This window comes from Drosophila montana, unplaced genomic scaffold (assembly GCF_035044405.1).
Source record: "Drosophila montana isolate Dmon_TW-CO22-7 unplaced genomic scaffold, ASM3504440v1 contig_3733_1, whole genome shotgun sequence".
Taxonomy (NCBI): Eukaryota; Metazoa; Arthropoda; class Insecta; order Diptera; family Drosophilidae; genus Drosophila; species Drosophila montana.
This window is the reverse complement of record NW_026998620.1, coordinates 1168581-1187137: the sequence shown is the minus strand read 5'-3', so window position 1 is coordinate 1187137 and position 18557 is coordinate 1168581. Positions and strand designations below refer to the sequence as shown.

General features: G+C 40.6%; 2 protein-coding genes across 11 annotated transcripts in view; one reads left to right on the top strand and one right to left on the bottom strand.

Moving 5' to 3' along the window:
- The window catches only part of cpx (complexin), a 43655-nt gene that overhangs the window by 10844 nt on the left and 14254 nt on the right, over window positions 1-18557 (bottom strand). For 5 of the 10 annotated variants that reach the window (XR_010437458.1, XR_010437457.1, XR_010437459.1 and 2 more), the window contains exons 4-6: window positions 16384-16395; window positions 2372-2529; window positions 1160-1292 (exon numbers count right to left, since the gene is read on the bottom strand). Coding sequence is in view for 2 of the 10 variants with exons in the window: in XM_064693246.1 (XP_064549316.1) it covers window positions 1160-1292; window positions 2372-2529; window positions 16384-16395 (303 nt within the window). In the remaining 8 variants the exon portion in view is untranslated. Of the gene's footprint in view, window positions 1-1159; window positions 1293-2371; window positions 2539-7484; window positions 7659-16383; window positions 16396-18557 lie in introns of those variants that run through there. The other 5 variants (XR_010437461.1, XM_064693247.1, XR_010437463.1 and 2 more) reach the window with 4 other exon arrangements.
- On the top strand, window positions 3666-7108 carry Nepl11 (Neprilysin-like 11). Its single transcript, XM_064693244.1, has 2 exons — window positions 3666-4800; window positions 6066-7108. Exons 1-2 carry the CDS (start codon window positions 3918-3920, stop codon window positions 6977-6979), a joined length of 1797 nt encoding a protein of 598 aa, XP_064549314.1. The 5' UTR covers window positions 3666-3917; the 3' UTR covers window positions 6980-7108.

The following is an 18557-nucleotide window of genomic DNA, read 5'->3' as shown; positions in this document are numbered from 1 at the left end:
TAATCTAATATCTTTTATTTTTGTGTGTGTTCTTTTATTTCATATTTGTATTTGTTGTGAGTTTTACGGAAACACTTGAGTATTGTATTCAATCTGACAAAGGGTTAGACAGAGTTAGGCAGATAGTTAGATAGTTAGATAGAGAGAGAGCGAGAGAGAGAGAGATAGAGAGTGAGACGGGTGTAAAAGATGAATTACGAATGCAAGAGCTTGCAATTAGTTTACCACACACAGAAATATTTTTTAATGAATTTTCGCACTTACCTTAGTCTAATATTAAACCTAAGTACAAAAGATGACAATCTTTCAATTGTCTACACTAACATCAATTAATTAACTAATTCGATTTGCAACCCAGTTTCGAATACAACACATATTTCTTATAGATACCATTAAATACCATTAAAATCAGGATAAACCCATGATAAACCAGATGATTCAAAACAGAAGGAAAACTAAATCAATTGTTAAATGAGAGAGAGCGCGAGAGAGAGCGAGAGAGCGAGAGAGAGAGAGCGAGAGAGAATGGAGTGCACACTTGATAGAGATTGTTCATTCGTTGCTTTAAAGTTTGATTAGTTGATAGTTTTAGAGTTTAGTTAGTAGATACGATTAGTTTATAGCTTACATACGCACAGGAAACATAGATACATATAGTAGTAGTAGTAGTAGTAGTATATAGTAGTAGTAGTATTAGAGAGAGATATAGATTTACGAGCACGAGTAGATAGATAACGACACACACACACACACATACTACTTTCAAGCGCCGTGGTGTGCGTGTTTTTGATTTGTTTTTCTTCTTTTTTTTTTTTGTGTTGCTGTTGTTTTTTATTGTTGTATTTGTTGTTGTTTTTGTTGACAGCCGCTTGAAAAAACATTGTTGAATACATAAAAATAATAAATAGTAAAAAAATACATCAAAACAAGAGAGCGAGAGAGACAGTTACACACAGTTACTAGGGAGAGAGCGAGAGAAGGTTAGCCGCGACTTGGTGAATTAGCTTAGCATATATTTCTAGATTAAAGACCAGTTGAAGATAGTTTATACATATACATAGATACATTTGAGTACGAGTGCTACATATACACACACACACACACACACACACACAGGGGTGTGGTGGCAATTGTGAATTGTGAAACATCTCTGACTTACTTGTAAAATCGTCGAGCTCCTCCTGCTCGGCCTCGGCGGCGAGCTCCTCGGGCGTCTTCTTTTTTCGCATCAACGGATTTGGCTCCTCCTGTGGCATTGCCTCGACAATTTCCTCCTTTTTCTTGATGTTGTACTGTAAGAGTGTTTTGGCCGAGTGCCATATGCAAGTTGTATATATCTGAGTGTCTGTCTATGTGTGTGTGTGTGTATACAGTGAAAGCTCTAATAACGAACAGCGAATGCTTGAGAGCTCCAATCTTTCTCTAGAGCGGAAAATCAATTTGAATGTGGAAAAATTATATGAAAATCGGACTTTTAAAGTATCGAAAAAATCAAGAAATTGATTTGGAAATTGTTTAAAGACATTTATTTGCCTGAGCGTCGAACTAGCAAGCAGCAGTTCGCCGGCTCAAATCCATCAAATTCATATAGCAGGAATAAAATTGTGAATAAAAATAAATAAAATCGAAAAAATCAGGAAATTATATTGGAAATTGTTTAAAGACATTTATTTGCCTGAGCGTTGAACTAGCAAGCGGCAGTTCGCTGGCTCAAATCCAGAAATTCATGTAGCAGGAATAAAATTGTGAATAAAAATAAACAAAATGACAGCAAAAGTCTCGAAAAAATCAAGAAATTGCATTGGAAATTGTTTAAAGACATTTATTTGCCTGAGCGTCGAACTAGCAAGCGGCAGTTCGCTGGCTCAAATCCAGAAATTCATGTAATAGTAATTTAATTGTGAATAAAAATAAGTAAAATGACAGCAAAATTGGAAATTGGAAATTGTTTAATGTCTTTAATTTGTCTGAGCGTCGAACTAGCAAGCGGCTGTTCGCTGGCTCAAATCCAGAAATTCATGGAATAGGAATAAAATTGTGAATAAAAATACATTAAAAAGGGTTTTCTTAGATTTATATTCCTGAATATTTTCCGCTTTTCTTTTTTTATATTTCTTGAACAACTAACTCAACTGTTCGCTAAAGCGAGCTTTCACTGTATAGCTTAAACCGCATATTATCCTTTTATTCACTTGCTCAACACTTTGTCACTTGGCACATTTTCTTCTCGTTGTCTGGGTCCTTTGTAATTCAATCTGACTCCGTTAGGGAGTCGCTCGTGAAAGGACTCCCTACTAGAGTCAATTTGAACTGCAGCAGGAATTCACGCGTCGCACTTGGGCTGGATTTTGATCGTATCGAATATCCTTACCTTGTCGCGTATGTCCTGCCTCATCTTTTCGCGCTCCTCCTCCATCTTTCGGTGCTTCTCCTTGCGCCGCTCCTCGGCCTCGCGTATGGCCTCCAGGCGCTCTCTCTCCTCCTCCTCTGCCTTTTCCTTGTCGTCGCCATCATCGCCACCATCACCTCCTACAGCGCCTGCACAAAGATGCAAAGATATCGGTTTTAGTAAAAGTTGTGCTGAGTATGTTTACTGTGTGTTTACTGTACAGTATACACTAGTTGGCTACACTATAAAGCTGCTGTTTATGTCTAGTCCAATCAAAATCGGTCATGACCAATTTTAGCTTGACATTTTGACACTGATTCATAGATTGTACAACGACTCTACGGCTCTACACTGAAAGAAAAAACTTAAAGTTCTTTCACTTAAATCAAGTGCGTTTGCACTTGTTGTCAGAAGTCAGCCAAGCTCGAGAACAAAGTTCCCAATTTAGCAAGATTTTCATTTTAAGTTTTAAATTTTGAAATACATTTCAGTTAGAACATTTATGCTTATTTTAAGTATAAGCTTAAGATTTCTTAAACTGAGAACGAATTTCTTGTGACAAGAAGAATTTGTTTTTTTAATTCCGAAATTTGTATTGATATAAAAAATATTAAATTAAGATAATTTGTGTGCTTATCTTAAGCATATATATTCTTGAAGTAAGTATTTGGGACCTTAAATTTCATAGACTGTGGACAATATTTTCGTTAATTTCTAGACTTCTAAATAAGGCAATCGAATGCAATACATAATTTAAGAAATTTACTCTTGTTAAGAACATTTTATGCTTATCTTAAGCGTGTATATTCTTGATTTAAGTATTTGAATAAGTATGCTGTGCTTAAACTAAAGATTTCTTAAACTGAGAACGAATTTCGTGTTACCAGAAGATTTTCTTTTTTCAGTCAGAAATTTGTATAGCTATGCTTTAGACAAAAATATTAAATTAAGATAATTTGTGTGCACATAAACTCTTGAAGTAAGTATTTGAGACCTTAAATTTCTACGACTGTGGACAACATTTTCTAGATTTCTAAACACGGCAAGCGAATGTTATATTATTTAAGAAATGAACTCTTGTTAAGATCATTTTATGCTTATTTAAAGTATTCAAATTCTTGTTATATTCATTTAAGAATGAACTGTACTTGAAATTTAGACAACTATCACATGAAAATTTAGCCCGCTATAGAATTTTTTGCCGAGTGTAGTTCGGTCTCTGGGGTTGCGGCTGGTCTGGGTTGCGGCTGATAGCTGGGGCTGCCAGTGAAAACGCGATTAGTTGGGCGGCAGCATTGAAAGCGACGCGACGCGAGGCGAGGCAATTGTTAAGCACAAACGTGCAACAAAAGACTTCGCTACGGAAGTGGAATTGTGGGCAATTTCCGGTGATTTGCATTCGATGCGACCTTTCTACCGCTTTGTGACCTTAAATTGTGACCAGGGTCAGTTACAGTGACAGTTACGTTTACGTTTTGGCCAAAAACATTCTCAGCTCGAAGCTCGTGACAGCCGGTTGAGGCGGCAAATGTCTGTGCAACTTTTCGTTCTGCTGTTGTGGCTGTTGCATGCCGCGTGCGGCAACAGCGCGGACAACGATGTGCTGCGCTTTGGCGAGCAGCTGGAGCAGCTGCTGGACAACACACGTTCGCCCTGCCAGGACTTCTATGGCTATGTCTGCGGTCGCAGCGCGACGGCAAACCAAACGCTGCGCCGCCAGCAGGAACAGCAGCGCTTCCAGCAGCTGCTGCGCACGGCCAATCCTCTCCAGCTGCTGGACATGGAGCGGCAGCTGCTAAATTTTTACAAGTCCTGCGAGAGCACGCGCTCTGTGGACTCGCTCAAGTCCTCGCTGCTCTACAGGAGCAGCGGCGGCTGGCCCGCGTTGGAGGCCAACAGCAATCGGACGGCGCTCGGCTGGCTGGGATTGCTGGGCCAGTTCCATGAGATGGGCGCACCGTACTTTTTCGAGACCAGCATCAGCATGCTGTCGAACAAGCGGCTGGTCACACTGCAGCCGGATTTGACCAGGCGGCACACGCTGCGCAAGTTCGAGCAGCGCGTCGGCGAGCTGCTGCAGAGCTTCGGCGTGGAGCAGAGTCGCGCCCATGTCGCCGCCCTCGAGGTGCTCAGCCTGGAGCGCAGTCGACGCGACATCATCAAAACGGACCGCATCGACGACCAGGTGCAGTTCAGCTATGCCAACTTCAAGCGCAGCTCCATTGGCAACATCTCAATGTCGCGCCTCGACTGGGACGGCTACTTCCGGCGGCTGCTCGGCGGCAAGACGCTGCAGCCGACGGATTCGATTGTTGTCAAGCAGCTGCCACGCCTCCTTGACTATATGCAGCTGCTGCAAAACACAAGCATGCATCGCCTGCTCAACTGGATTTGGATAGATTATCTGATGGGTGCGTATACGTAATACGTGCAAATATTGCTCATACGCAACGTAGACGGGCTAGTTTCTACTCTGTTCGCAAAGCAAAAAGGGGTATATTGCTTTTGTGCTATCAGAAATGTTTCCATCTGTCTGTCTGTCTTTCTGTTTTCTTCTAGATTATCTGACGGGTGCGTATACGTAATATGGGAACACATGGATGGGCTAGATTTTTAATACTCTGTTCGCAAATCGAAAAAGGGCATATTGCTTTTGTGCCATCGGACATCTGTTCGTCTATCTGTCTTTGTTTCTGTCAGTCTCTCTGTCTGTCTTCTTCTAGATTATCTGATGGGCATACGAATACGTAATATGTGAACATATTCGAGATTCTAAATACTCTGTTCGCTAAGCGAAAAGGCGTTTTTCGTTTCGTTTTTGTCTCGTATTTGGAAAAGTTCTAAAATCTCATATTTCATCTTTTACAAAGAATAATGAAAAGTTTTTGAGAAAGTATGAATACAAATGTGAATATTTTTAATTATCTATTCAGAGAGATTTTGCTGCACTTCCTCCGTGTTTTCATGGTATTTCCTTAAGATATTTTTATCTCTTTTCCTGTGCGCTTTTGGAAGCTTTCAATATATCTTATAAAGTTACAGTTTACAAGTCACTGCGGTGGGGCGGCAATTGAAGAGTCACTGAGAGTTAAGAAAACTCTTTTGAAAAGGATTTGAAATTTTCCCATGGAATATGTAATGCATTGAAAAATGACATCTTAAATATATATGTATATATATTCTTGATCGGTATCAACAACGGAGTCTGTCTATATTTCTGTTTTTATGAAAACTCTAGTTTCTTAGTTTTTAAACAGTTCTATCATATACAGTTATCTATAATTTATATCATATATACATTTTTATATACATTCTTTATATCCTATCGGTTATAAATCAGCTATAACACGTAGCAGACATAGGATTGATTGGTCGAAAATTAAGATTTTTATAAGAAACTTTTTTTTTAAAGATATCTCGACTTTTTATAACTTGATATCTCCTATATTGAGAGTTCTACCATATAAGGCACATCCCATGAACATCGGACTACTATATCTTATGTTCCCTAGAAACAATCGGACCAAAAATAGGTTTTTAGGGTATTTTTGCTTCACTTTCTTCTCACATTTTTGCAAGGTATTCAACATTTGGCGTGCTAACAGAGTATTTGGGTAGTCGGTGCCACTTTACGGCTATTTAATGAATTTCCTTTTTCCTTTTTTCTGCCTTGCAGACATCGCGGCCGCCGACTGCCAGCAGCTGGTGGAGGCCTACGCCGGCGACGTCTATGCGCATCTGCTGCAGCGTTTGGGCTCAGATCGCGTGCAGCTGACGCACATGTATGCGTCGATGGGCAGAGAATACAAGGAGCAGCTGTCGGGCAGCGTGTGGATCGACGAGATCTCCGAGCACGGCTCGCAGCTTTTTCTCAGCCAGCTGATGCACGTGCTGCTCAACGGGGACGGGCGCCTGGATGCCGCCTACCAGCCGCTGCAGCTGGGCCGGCGCAGCTTCTACCGCAACATGGAGAAGCTGCGACGCTTCCAGTACAGCCGCCAGCCGCCCAGCGCCGCGGCGCTGCAGCTGCGCCAATATGCCCAAATCTTTGAGACAATCAACGGGCTGCTGGCCAAGCAGCAGCAGAGTCTCAGCGCGCCGCTGAACTATGTGCTGCTGTCGGAGCGCTTGGGGCGCCATCTGGTGGCCGCCGGCAGCAGCAGTCGCACGCCCGGCGCCTGGCGCAGCTCCGACTCGGAGCAGCAATTCGCTCAGTTCCAGAACTGCAGCCAAGCGGGCAGCAACACGAACGCCCACGAGCTGCTGCTGACCATGTGGGCGCAGCGCTTGGCGAATGGCTGCTATAAGCAGTGGCTAACGGGACAACAGGCAACTGTCGCTAGAGTGAACCCGCAGCTGACCGTCGGCCGGCTGCAGTTGACGCTGCAGCGGCTGTACTTTGTGGGCAGCCTGCTGGTGGAGTGCCGCGACGGGCAGCAGGGGCAGCAGGGGCAGCAGGAGCGCAAGCGGCAGCTGCAGCACGCGCTCTTGCGTAACACGCCCGAGTTCAGCGAGGCCTTCAGCTGTCGGCCAGGCGACGCGCTCTACGTGCAGCAGCAGCGCTGCCAGCTCGCTGCAAAAGCGGCGTGACACGAAAAGGAAGTGAAGAGAAAAGAAAACTTGGAAAACTTGGACATTGGCCTGTAGTCAACTTGAATGCATAATAAATGAATTGAATTGTGAAACAGACAGAAAAGTTGTCAGAATTTCAACCTTGAACTTTTTCATCAGCGTGGCTAAAAATCGATTTATTTAACCCGCATTGTAAACAAATGGCACGAGGGGGGGGGGGGGAGAGGAGGGTTGTGGCTTAGACGGATTGATTTTTGTGTTCTTCAGCATATGCTTACGTTTATAGTGTATGTATATGTATAAAATTAAAAAAAAAGTAAGTTAGTTTTTGTGACTTACATTTAGCAGAGTGTATTCAGTTACAGTTGTTTTTAGGAAAGAGAGCGTAACAGACAGAGAGACAGAGAGAGAGTTTGAGCGAAAGAGTTGAAAATGAAATTAAAGTGCACACAACACCGAAAATAACGTTTAAAACTTCGCTTCTTTTCATATTTTGTTGGGTTAACTGTTTTTTTTTGCATACCAATGAAATTCATGATTTCGTGACGCTTTTAGGCCAATGCTATCTCTCCGTGCTGCTGGTTTTTTGTTTCAAACACGCGACTACGTTAAATGCAGCCACCGCTGCCGCTGCCGTTGTGGTTACGACTGGCCAGTTACAAGCGCCACCGCATTGCCGCACCACACTGCGTGTGCAAAGGCGCGTCTGCTGCAACTGTGACACACTGACGCTGCGCTTTCGTCTTCGCCTTCGTGCGCTGCCATCGTGCTGGACTTCGTCGCCACTCGGCTCTGACATCGTTTGCTGTGCCTGTGTCCGCTTGCGTTGCCATGTCTACCAAATCGATTTGCTCGTGCAGCGGTAAAAACGAAGTGCTTACGCGGCCACGAGCGCACACGAACTAAACGCACAGAAACTGAACTTGACTGTTGCCGACTTTTAAGCGACGACGCACTCGGTTACGTCAGCTGCCTGAGAGAACTTCAGTCGCAGAAGTGCAAAGCTGGAGTAGGAGTCAAACCAGCAATCGCTGGGCTTTTTATGCCCAAGCGCCGCAGTCGTTGATGCTGTCGCTGCCTCAGTCGCAGTCGCAGTCGCTGCTGCTGCTGCTGCTGCTGCTGTCGCTGGACCACATTGTGTGTTGACCCAAGCGCAGGGGGTTGACTCCTGTTAACTGTTAACTGTGTGCCTTGCAGCGCCTGCGCATAACTAGCATCGACTTTGGCTTTGCGTCTGATAACAGCAGCAGCAGCAGCCGCCGCAGTCTCGCTCTAATTATTGTTGTCGCACTCGGGCAGCGCTGCTGGCGTCAACGACGCTGCTGCACAGCCTCCGTTTGTGACAGCGCAAACGCAATAGAAAATTCCCACGCGCTGCTCTTGAGCGCTTTTTTCGCAAAAGTCGCCAAAGGGGCGGCGCGCTGCCCAAGGGGGTTAGCTGGCTGGCTGGCTACTGACCACATTTTCCTGCTGCTCCTGCGTCGGCTGCGACTGCGGCTGCCGCTATCTCTGCCGTCGTCGCTGTCGCTGCCGCTGCCTCTGCTGCTGCATGTCTCTGCTGCTGTGCTAAAGGCAACGCACATTAAATTGAATTTATAGTCATCAATTTGCTGAATAGCTGCGTGAATTAACTTTTTCTTCTCTTTTTTTTTAAGGGTATTCGCCTTGATTTGTGTAGATGTCCATTTATTGTTTTCTTAAATCAGTCCAATGTATTTTATAATAAAAATTGATTTACCCCCCTCGCAACAAAATGGTGTCAAATTGTTTTACAGCCAAAATGGCAAAATATACCCGATTCACCCTCAGTAGCACCCGATTCACCCTCCCACCACGTCTGTGTACTGTTGCGCTTTTATGAGACTTTTGTAATTTGCTTTATGAACTTTATGAACTTCCTTTTATGCCATTTGGCGCTTTCCGTTGTTCAGGCTCCTGCTCCTGCTGCCACCTTCTGCTCTGCTTTATTTGTGGCTGCAACTGACGCTTGTTTTAAGAGCACCTCTCCATATACATACACACATACACACATACATACATATATCTAGCTATATGCATGCACTGAGCGCAAAAGGGGTTAATGAAAGGGGTTATTCTTCGATATTCGCTTCAATTTCAAGCGTATTTTGCTTAAAAATACTTTTTTAATTAAGTATGAACTGTTTTTAAGAAAGTAGAATAACTATTTAATATATTTGCATAGTTTAATCAAGCTTAAATTGTTCTTATTTAAAGTAAGCACATAAATACTTAAATTGAGTTTTACATTTGGAGAATATTGAAAGCTGGGAAAAGGTTTTTTTCTTCTTTAATGTAAGCACATCAATACTTAAACTGAGTTTTACATTTGGAGAATATGGAAATCTGGGAAAATGTTTTTAAAGTAAAAAGTTGGCTTTCCATTGAGCTTGATTCAAATTAAATAACTCTTGGTTATTTTCTCTGGGTATATTAATATGTAGAAGCTCTTTAAATTGAATTCCAATTGGAAATTGCGATATTTCGAAGGAGTTTCAATTTTTGTACAATAACTCTCTCTAATTTTCTCTCAGTGTATATGTACTCTCAAGTTTGGAGTTGTTCATTGCATGTTAAGAACTCGTCGCAACTCAATTAAAAACTAATCAAGCCTATTGTAATATAATTATCGTGACAGTATAATTAACACCGCTTGTGCATGCTGCCCACGCCCACCGCCTCCCACTTAGCAGGTTTTCTACATTTTCCGCAGCTCTTTTATGCGCTTTCTACTTCTTCTTCTTCTGTTTTTTTTTTGCCGGCTATTTTGCATATTTCATTTATTTTCTAATGGACAACCCGTTTGGCCATCGTCGAACCTTTAAGACGGACTCCTTCGCAAGTCTTCAATTTGCTTGCAGCATTTTCTTTACAGCTGCGCCCCCCCCCCCCCTTCCCCCCCTCCATGAAAATGGTGAAAATGTTGGAGAAAAAAAAAAATAAAAAGAAATCACTTTGAATCTAACGCTGGGCATACAAATTGGTTGTGCTTATTATTATATTTTTTTTCTTCTATTTTTTTGCACTTGCCTTCTTTTTTTTGTTGTTAAAAGCTTGCGCTGCGTGTCTTGGCCATAATGAGGGTACTTAATACCTAGCCCTGCGGCCGGGCTCTCTCTCTCCCTCTCCCTCTCCCTCTATATAGTCTAACATCCCTTTTAGGTCGCCGCTAAGTGCGCCCGGGCAACAGTCATAAGTCTGATATACGATCCAAAGGCCGGATAAGTAAGTCGCACGCTGCGTTTTATTGCTTCCAATGCTATTTTGAATACCAACACGTCAGGCCCTGGATTGAGGGGGGGTGGGGTGGTATGGGGGGTGGGGTGGGGTGTGGGTTAAGGAGGCCCGTAATTGTCTTAGGCATGGTCGTGGATCTGTATGTGGGATGACGGCCTGAACTCGGTTCTGCTGACATTTATGCGACTTAATACGCGCACGCTGTGGGAATACTACATTAGACTTCCATTTCCATTTGTATTGCCAACTCACACACACACACACACACACACACACACATATATGAAATGACAGTCATTTGTGCGTCTCATCCTTTCGCACACTTCTCGGCGCGTGTGTGCGTAATTTTTTCTCGTCTTTTTCTTTTTTATTGCAAGAACTTCGCTAAAAAGGCACGAACGTCAAATTATTTTCTTGCTTAATCCGGTTCAAGACCGCCGAGCTTTGTTACGGCCCACATGACGCCGCCCCCGCCCCCGCCAACGCCCCCTCTTCCTCCCCGCGCTGCCATCCGGCTGTGCATCCTCATCTGGGTCAGAGCTGGAGACGTTGGCGGCATCTACAAATGACAGGAAGTGGGCGGACTGTCGGTCTGTCGGTCTGTCGGTCTATCCTGCGACTTCTCTAAGTAGATGTTGGCTTAAGCAGCTGAGAAACGTTGCCTAGCCGCCCCCCGCCCCCTGCCCCCCTCCCTGTGCGTAGATTTGCCCCACAGCCAAATGATTTCATTGTCATAGTCGCTAATAGCAACTACCATATTCCCGGCGTAATTACATTTTAACAGCCTCAAAGAGTCCTGGATATTTACTTATGGCCCCACGCACACACCCGCACACACACCCGCACACACACCCGCACACACACCCTTGACACTGCTTTCGACGTGTATCTTTAACTCGTGTAGCTGTATCTTTTAGCTGTAGCCGTGCACTCAGCGAAAGCATTCAGTGTCTAGTAAATCTGGCCTAGAATTTGCCTTAGATTACGGCTACATTTCGTTCCTAAATATATTTCAATTGCAAATACATTCAACTTGATTAGAAATTTTACTCATAAGTAAAAACGCTTGATTTAAGCACAAAGTACTTAAAAGAAGATTTTTTTTTGTAGATATTTTATTAGAATAATTTTCAATATTAAAAAAGGCGCAAGTCAAGCTCAATTGAAGTCTATTTCGCATACGAATTTATATTAATTCGTTAAATATGATTCACACTTGTTGAACAAATTGAACGTATATCTTTAAGAAAGATAAAATACTAGTTGTGAATACTGAGAATAAGAATTTGCGTACTTAAATTAAGCGTAACAAGTACGCAGTGTAAGTTCAATATTTTCCAAATTGATTTTCTTTGACTTCTCTTGGTATTCGGAATGTCGTGCTTAAAAAAGAACTTAAAGCAAGAATTTACATGCTGAAAATCAGCATAAAACGTACTTTATTTAAGAGTTCCCCTATTCAATCTTGTCTTTAGGAACTTCGGACTTGAAATGTGTACTTTAACTGGAAGTACAGTACTTTTTAATACTAAGTATTAAAAAAAGTACTTAAAACAAGTATCTGCATGCTGAAAATTAGCATAAATCGCACTGAATTTAAGAGTTCCCCAATTCGTTCGTGTCTTGAAGAACTTTGGACTTCAGAACATGTAATTTAATTGCAATTAAAATACTTTTTTTTTAAGTGCTGCACTTAGCACGTTTGTGCCTGATTTGAGCAACTTCTTGCAGGTGTTTTTCTGCGAGTGTATTTTCAGCACATGTAGCTATATCTTTTGAGCTGTGGCTGTATCATTTTGGCTTGGGCTGAGGCCGCGTGCGTGTGCATAAGTAAGCGAAAAAGTGGGCGTGTGCAAGTGTTAAAATGTTGTCCTGTACTTGTGCCAGAGTAGGCCGCCTGCCGCCTGCCGCTCGCCCCTGCCACTTGCCACTTGCCACTTGCCACTTGCCCCTGCCACTTGCCACTTGCCTCTGCCACGGCTTATGGCCCTTCATAATGACGCAAGTAAATCTCATTGCCATTTCGCTGGCTGTGCACTCAATTCTTTTCTTTTCTCCTTTAGCGCCAGCAATTAGTTGTTAGCCGACTGCCACGCCCACGCCCACGCCCACTAACACCTACCAGCCAGCCGACAGCGAGCACTTGTCAATGTGAGGAATTCGCTTTTCATGTCAGCAAATGCTGGAAATTTGACAGAAAAATGCTGCCGCCTCCGGCTCTGACAGCTGATCTGAACTGCATGCAAATATTTTCGCAAATATTTAAAGAATTTTTAATATGCAGCATTTATGTGGCAAACCCCCCCGCTGACAATCCCTTAGAGGACCTCACGCTCTGCCCATTAAATGCGTCATTTTGGCTTTAGTTTTGCGGTCCGCAGGATTAGTTATGCCGCGCGGCTGTCTGCGGACGTGCTGGCACGCAAGACTCAGGCTCAGGCTAAGGCTCAGGCTCAGGCTCGGTGCATTCCGTTGGTTAACAGAGGTTTCTTAAATCAAAGTCAGGCCAGATCCTTGCCAGTCGGACCTTAAAGCGACGCCTTGCTAACTGAACGCAAGCTCTAAGTCCGAGGGCTCAATGCCGAAGCTGGGCGAGCTTGGCGAAGGTTTCTGCTAGGTGAGCTTATTTCTGGAATTTGCCAAACTCAATTTCTTAGCTGACTATAATAAATAGTCTATCTGTTAGCTGGAATTGCATTGGGACTAAAGAAGTTAGGCAAGGGAAGTCTTTTAAAGGCAAAATAACAGATGAGATTCAAGAAGCTAAAAGAACTTAAACTTTCAATTCACTTTTGATTTTATCTGAGTATACGATTCCCTGAATAAATTGGGTTTATTTGGCTTGCCGACGATCATAAAGCATATCATTTAAGGCCCAAATATAATTTCAAGAGTTTAGGTATGAACTAAAGGACATTTTGCCAAGTCTGCCGATTTGCATCAATATATCATATAGCTCACATGGGAGGAATCAGTCGAAAACAAAGTTCTTTATTCAAGACCAAACTCAAAGGCTTGGACACATTTAAGAATTTACAAGCAATTAAAATTTACTTTTCCTTTTGATCTGATATTATTTATAACTTCCTGAATATCTGATTTCGTTTTGCCTGCCCAAGACCACAAAGAAGAAAATTCAAGGAATTAGATAAAAATCCAAGGATTTAAAAAAGAATTTAAGTAAGACATATAGCCAGATCTAGCTATATCTATCAGTATATATATATATATATACATCCGTATATATATTTATAGTTACCATGGGAAAGATCAGTCGAAAACAAAGCTCTTTATTGAAAATCAAACTGTGTAACGAAACTATGAAAATCTTATAGAAATGCGAGTACTATATTATATAAGCTCCATAGGATCATATATATCTGATTCACATAGAAATTTAGTATCTATTATTTCTTGCTTTTTATCGGATATCCCTTAATATAAGATACAAATTGAGTATCTTTTATTTCTTGTTTTTTTATTGGATATTCCTTGAGATTCTCAAAATAATCGAGTTAGTATTTTCCTGATATTCCTAATAGGAAAATAAATTATCTTAAACAAAGTAACTAAACTTAGTCAACAGCAGCCAGGACTCTGCGCATAGTTTAACATATATTATATAAAATCTGAATATAATAACAAAATCTATTTCCCCCTCTCAAAGATGAAGACAGCCAGAATGTTGGCAGGCAATTAGAGTGCACTTAGAGAACATTTAACCCGATGGATTAATCGGATTAATCAACCCGAAATGTGATTAATCCGAAAGATACTTTTTACTTTATGCAAACTCCTTGGAAGCTAACTTAATCCCATAAACATCGTTTCCTTAAAGTGCTCAATTATTGAAGCACAAGAATCTAATGTTCTATATTTGTAAGAAAAAAGAAATGTGAGCTGGAAAATGTAATTTTCGCATTAACCGCAGCTCGAGTTAAGTTCCAATTTTGCTGGCACATGTTGTCAGACAATTGAGAATTTGCCAAAGTGAGCGACATTTGCATTTGGGGGCCAAGTACATCAATTGCACATGTTGTCAACAGCTGCAGCTGTATCTGTATCTGTATCTACAGCTGTACTTGTATCTGTATCTGTGTCTGTATCTGTGTCTGTAACTGTATCTGTATCTGTCATGCCACCGGCATGTGCCGCATGTGTCAAAATGTTTGCTCATCAAAATGCGAATTGGAGAATACAGTAAATGCGGGCTCGAGAGAATGTTGAGAGAATTGTTTTCCGCTGGGGCCAAGTGGAAGGCGCAAAATGTGCTTCAGTTTTGCAATACCCTCAAATGGGGTATAATGAGTATGTGCAAATGTATCTAATAGCCAGAGGGAGGCATCTCCGACAATATAAGGAACATATACATATACTTGAGCTGGAAAACGAGCTGGATCGAAAACGCCAAAGAAACTGAATTGAAAGAATCTAAAGCAATAGAAAGAAACAGACTTTTGTTTCTTTACAAAATTCAGCTCACGCTCATCATCTTTTTTTTCTCAATATCTCTTCATAATATCGATAAGTATCGATTTTGGGATGAGATGTTTTAGGCTTAACTCGAAGATTATAGCAAATATAACTAATAACTCGAAGATTATAGCAATTATAATTACCAAAATCGGTTCGTAGGATCTCATAAAGTATTCACAGCTTACGAATATTTCACTTTTAGAGAAACTCCCCCTTTTCGCTTAATATTAAAAAAAGAACTAATTTTAAAAGTTAGCGCCTGGCGCATTGGTATTTACACACATTTCGTTCTCATACTTAAACCCTGAAAGTTTCATTAAAATCGGACTGTAAGAACCGAAGTTATTCAAGAATGCATTTCCTATAGAGTGTAGTCAGGGTTCCTTTCGGTCGGGCACACCCGACTAGGGAACTTTTATTTGTACTTTTTTGAGGACATTCAGCATGTGTGTTATTGACAGGTTTAGCTAACTTAAGTGTCGGGGTTCGATTTTGGAAGGGGTTTTACAGAACAATCGAAGGGTAGAGTAGATAGATAGATAGATAGAACAGATAGCATATGGTATATAGATAAGATAGATTGTTGTGTTATATACATAGCAATAATATTTACTTATACTTTACCTCATTGTAAATACGTTGTATATTGGTTGTAGTTGTAGTAGTTGTTGTAGTTAAGAGTAGTTTTTTTTTATATAGTAGTAGAAGGTAGTAGAAGATGTAAGTTGTTTTGTAGTTAGTATGGTTCCATATATGGTTTTTTTTTAGTAGTAGAGTAGAGAGTAGAGTACGAAAGTTGTAGAGTTTTTTATTGTTGTTGTTGTAGTTGTATTAGTAGTAGTTAAAGCAGAAGTAGAAGTAGAAGTAGTTATAGAAGCAGTTTGTTAATCAACCAAAAAGCAAAGAGCATAAATCAAGTAACTCTCAAAGATACTAAATTCAATTTGAATGCAAAACAAATAATCGTTAGTTTAGTTTGAAAAACTGAAAACGGGAAAAAACTTGGAAAAACTCAACGCAATGCTAACTATGCAAAAACTTTTTATAGTTCTTCAAATTTCATAATCATATTTTATATAGTACAGATGCTGGGTAATTTTTTCGGGCGAGAAATTAAATATCAAATTCGTGGAATAAGGAGAAGAGAATTTTGGTTTTTAATTAAATTCAAATAAAACTAAAGTTCAAATGCAAAATTTGGTTTTTGTCGAGCGCAATTTCTGTTTTAATTTCTTCAAGTTAGTTTCGGCTTAAAGTTTGATTCAATTTCATGTTGACAGCAAAAGCTTCGCACGCAAAACTTTTGCTTATGGATATTTAACGGAACTAAAAGCTCTTTCATATCCTTTTTTTTTTCTGCTGTTAGCAAACTTTTGCTGAGTTTGGTTTTGGAGAGGGGAAAGGGTGCAGCAAGTAAAATAACTATATTAAGTAAGAAATAATTATGAGTTCGTTAAGTAAAAACTAAAAGGCCACAAAGCCCAATCAGAGTATGTTTATATATATATATATACATATATAGATATATCTAATATTGAGTACGATTTGTACGGATGGCTCGAATTTGGAATTTCGCAAGAATCGAATCGAATTAAAAATGCGTGTAGGTCATACAAAAGTTGAATAGGAAATGCAAAGAGAAACGAGATTATATATATTATATATTGTATTTAATTTTAGATAGGTATTACCGCCTGCAGCATCTGTTTAGCGTGTGTTGTCGCGGGTTTTGCAAGGGGGGAGAGTAAAGGTAAAGTTTCCATTAATACGCCACTCGAATACGTTTTTCTTTTGTTTGTAAGTATATAGTATATATAGAGAAAGTATAGTTAGTAGTTGGCTACGCTTTTATGATAAATGCGTTAGGCGATTCGTGAGGAAATGCGATTAAAGTGGAGTATATATCACAGAGAAAGAGAGCGAGAGAGAGAGAGAGAGCGAGAGAGTGAGTGAGAGAGAGAGAGAGAACAAGAGAGTAGTTGAAAAATGCATTATAGCTGATAGAAAGCGAGTAAAATAGTTGTGTGAGTGTTGGGCAGGGTATATTAAGTGGTATTGTTAAAGGATGTTTTAGTGTTGGAAAGTTGGACAAATATGTGTGAGTGAGGGAGCGAGCGAGAGAGAGAGAACAAGAGAGGAGTTGAAATAGTTGTGTGAGTGTTGGGCAAGGTATATTAAGTAGTATTGTTAAAGGATGTTTCAGTGTTGGAAAGTTGGACAAATATGTGTGAGCGAGGGAGCGAGGGAGAGAGAGAGAGAACAAGAGAGGAGTTGAAATAGTTGTGTGAGTGTTGGGCAAGGTATATTAAGTAGTATTGTTAAAGGATGTTTCAGTGTTGGAAAGTTGGACAAATATGTGTGAGCGAGGGAGCGAGGGAGAGAGAGAGAACAAGAGAGGAGTTGAAATAGTTGTGTGAGTGTTGGGCAAGGTATATTAAGTAGTATTGTTAAAGGATTTTTCAGTGTTGGAAAGTTGGACAAATATGTGAGAGCGAGGGAGCGAGCGAGAGAGAGAGAACAAGAGAGGAGTTGAAATAGTTGTGTGAGTGTTGGGCAAGGTATATTAAGTAGTATTGTTAAAGGATGTTTCAGTGTTGGAAAGTTGGAAGAAGTAAAAAACGATCGATAAATGCCTTGTACCTATCGTAAGTTATGCGTGTGTATTTCGAGTGTTCCAGTGTCGGAAAGTTAAACGAATCGATGAATTCTCAATATAGCTATCGATAACTAGCATGTGTGTGTTCAAAAAGTAGTATTGTTAAAGGATGTTTCAGTGTTGGAAAGTTGAAAGAAATAAATCAATCGATAATCAATAAATGTATTTCGAGTGTTTCAGTGTTCAGAAATCGATGAATACTCAATTTAGCTATCGATAACTAGCGTGTGTGTGTTGGAAAAGGCATATCAAGTGTGTTTCAGTGTTCAAAGAATGAATAATCAATGCAAGTATCGAATTTCCGTTTGTGTTTTACTTTGTGGGCGTCGCACTGCGTGACATTCTCGTCAATATCAGTGTGGGCAAAATAAGAAGTAGCATTAACCGAAAAGTGACAACAAAAAGGAAGAAAGGAAGGACATAATCGTATCGAGGGTAGGCAGGAAGATATTGTAATAGAAGAAATTGAATTGTGTATGTTTTTCACATTCTTTATATTTTTCTTATAAAGGCAGCTGTGTTGGGCGTGGGCGTGGTCGTGGGCGGCATTGTTGTATATTTTATTATTTGTTTTTTTCTTCTTCATCTTTTTGTTGTTTGTGTGAAGTGCATGAAAATTTCTAAGGATTGCTGTGCACTTGGGTATCGTTTTGAGGGCGTTGCGAGAGTGTGAGTATTTTGAGTATTTTGAGTATTTTGCTGTTTCTGGTGTTTCGGGTGTTTGTCAAGCTCTTGTGTTTGGTGTGTGTGTGTGTGTGTGTGTGTGTTTTACAATGAGGTAAAGTTCGGCTGTGAATAGGAACTGAGGAGGCGCGTACAAATATGTACATATTATTATTTGATATACTTGTCTGGTTAACGGGGGCTCTTTTATGATTTGTGTGTGCACTTAAGCTTAAATAGAGTACAATCAAGTTATATTATATACGAATACGTAGTTATCAAATGGATTTATGCCGGGGGATTCTAGCTAATGGCAGCTAAATGATGTGTGTGTGTGTGTGTGTGTGTGCTTGTGTGTGTGTGAGTTCGAACAAAAAACAAAGAAAGTGTATATTTTGTTCAAGTGCAACGCTAGACTTACAAGTTAAATATTATTAGTTATGTATGTTAGTATTTTGGGTTCAATTAATTTCAATTTTGAACGAGTCTAAAAAAATTTCTAATCATTTTCAAATCGCTTTTCTTTTTGTACATGCGTTTGCGGCC

Excerpts from the sequence above, each read along its gene's own strand:
- Nepl11 (XM_064693244.1), top strand. The coding sequence starts at position 3,918 with ATGTCTGTGCAACTTTTCGTTCTGCTGTTGTGGCTGTTGCATGCCGCG. Across the intron at positions 4,801-6,065 it reads TTGGATAGATTATCTGATGG|ACATCGCGGCCGCCGACTGC; the intron begins GTGCGTATACGT and ends TCTGCCTTGCAG.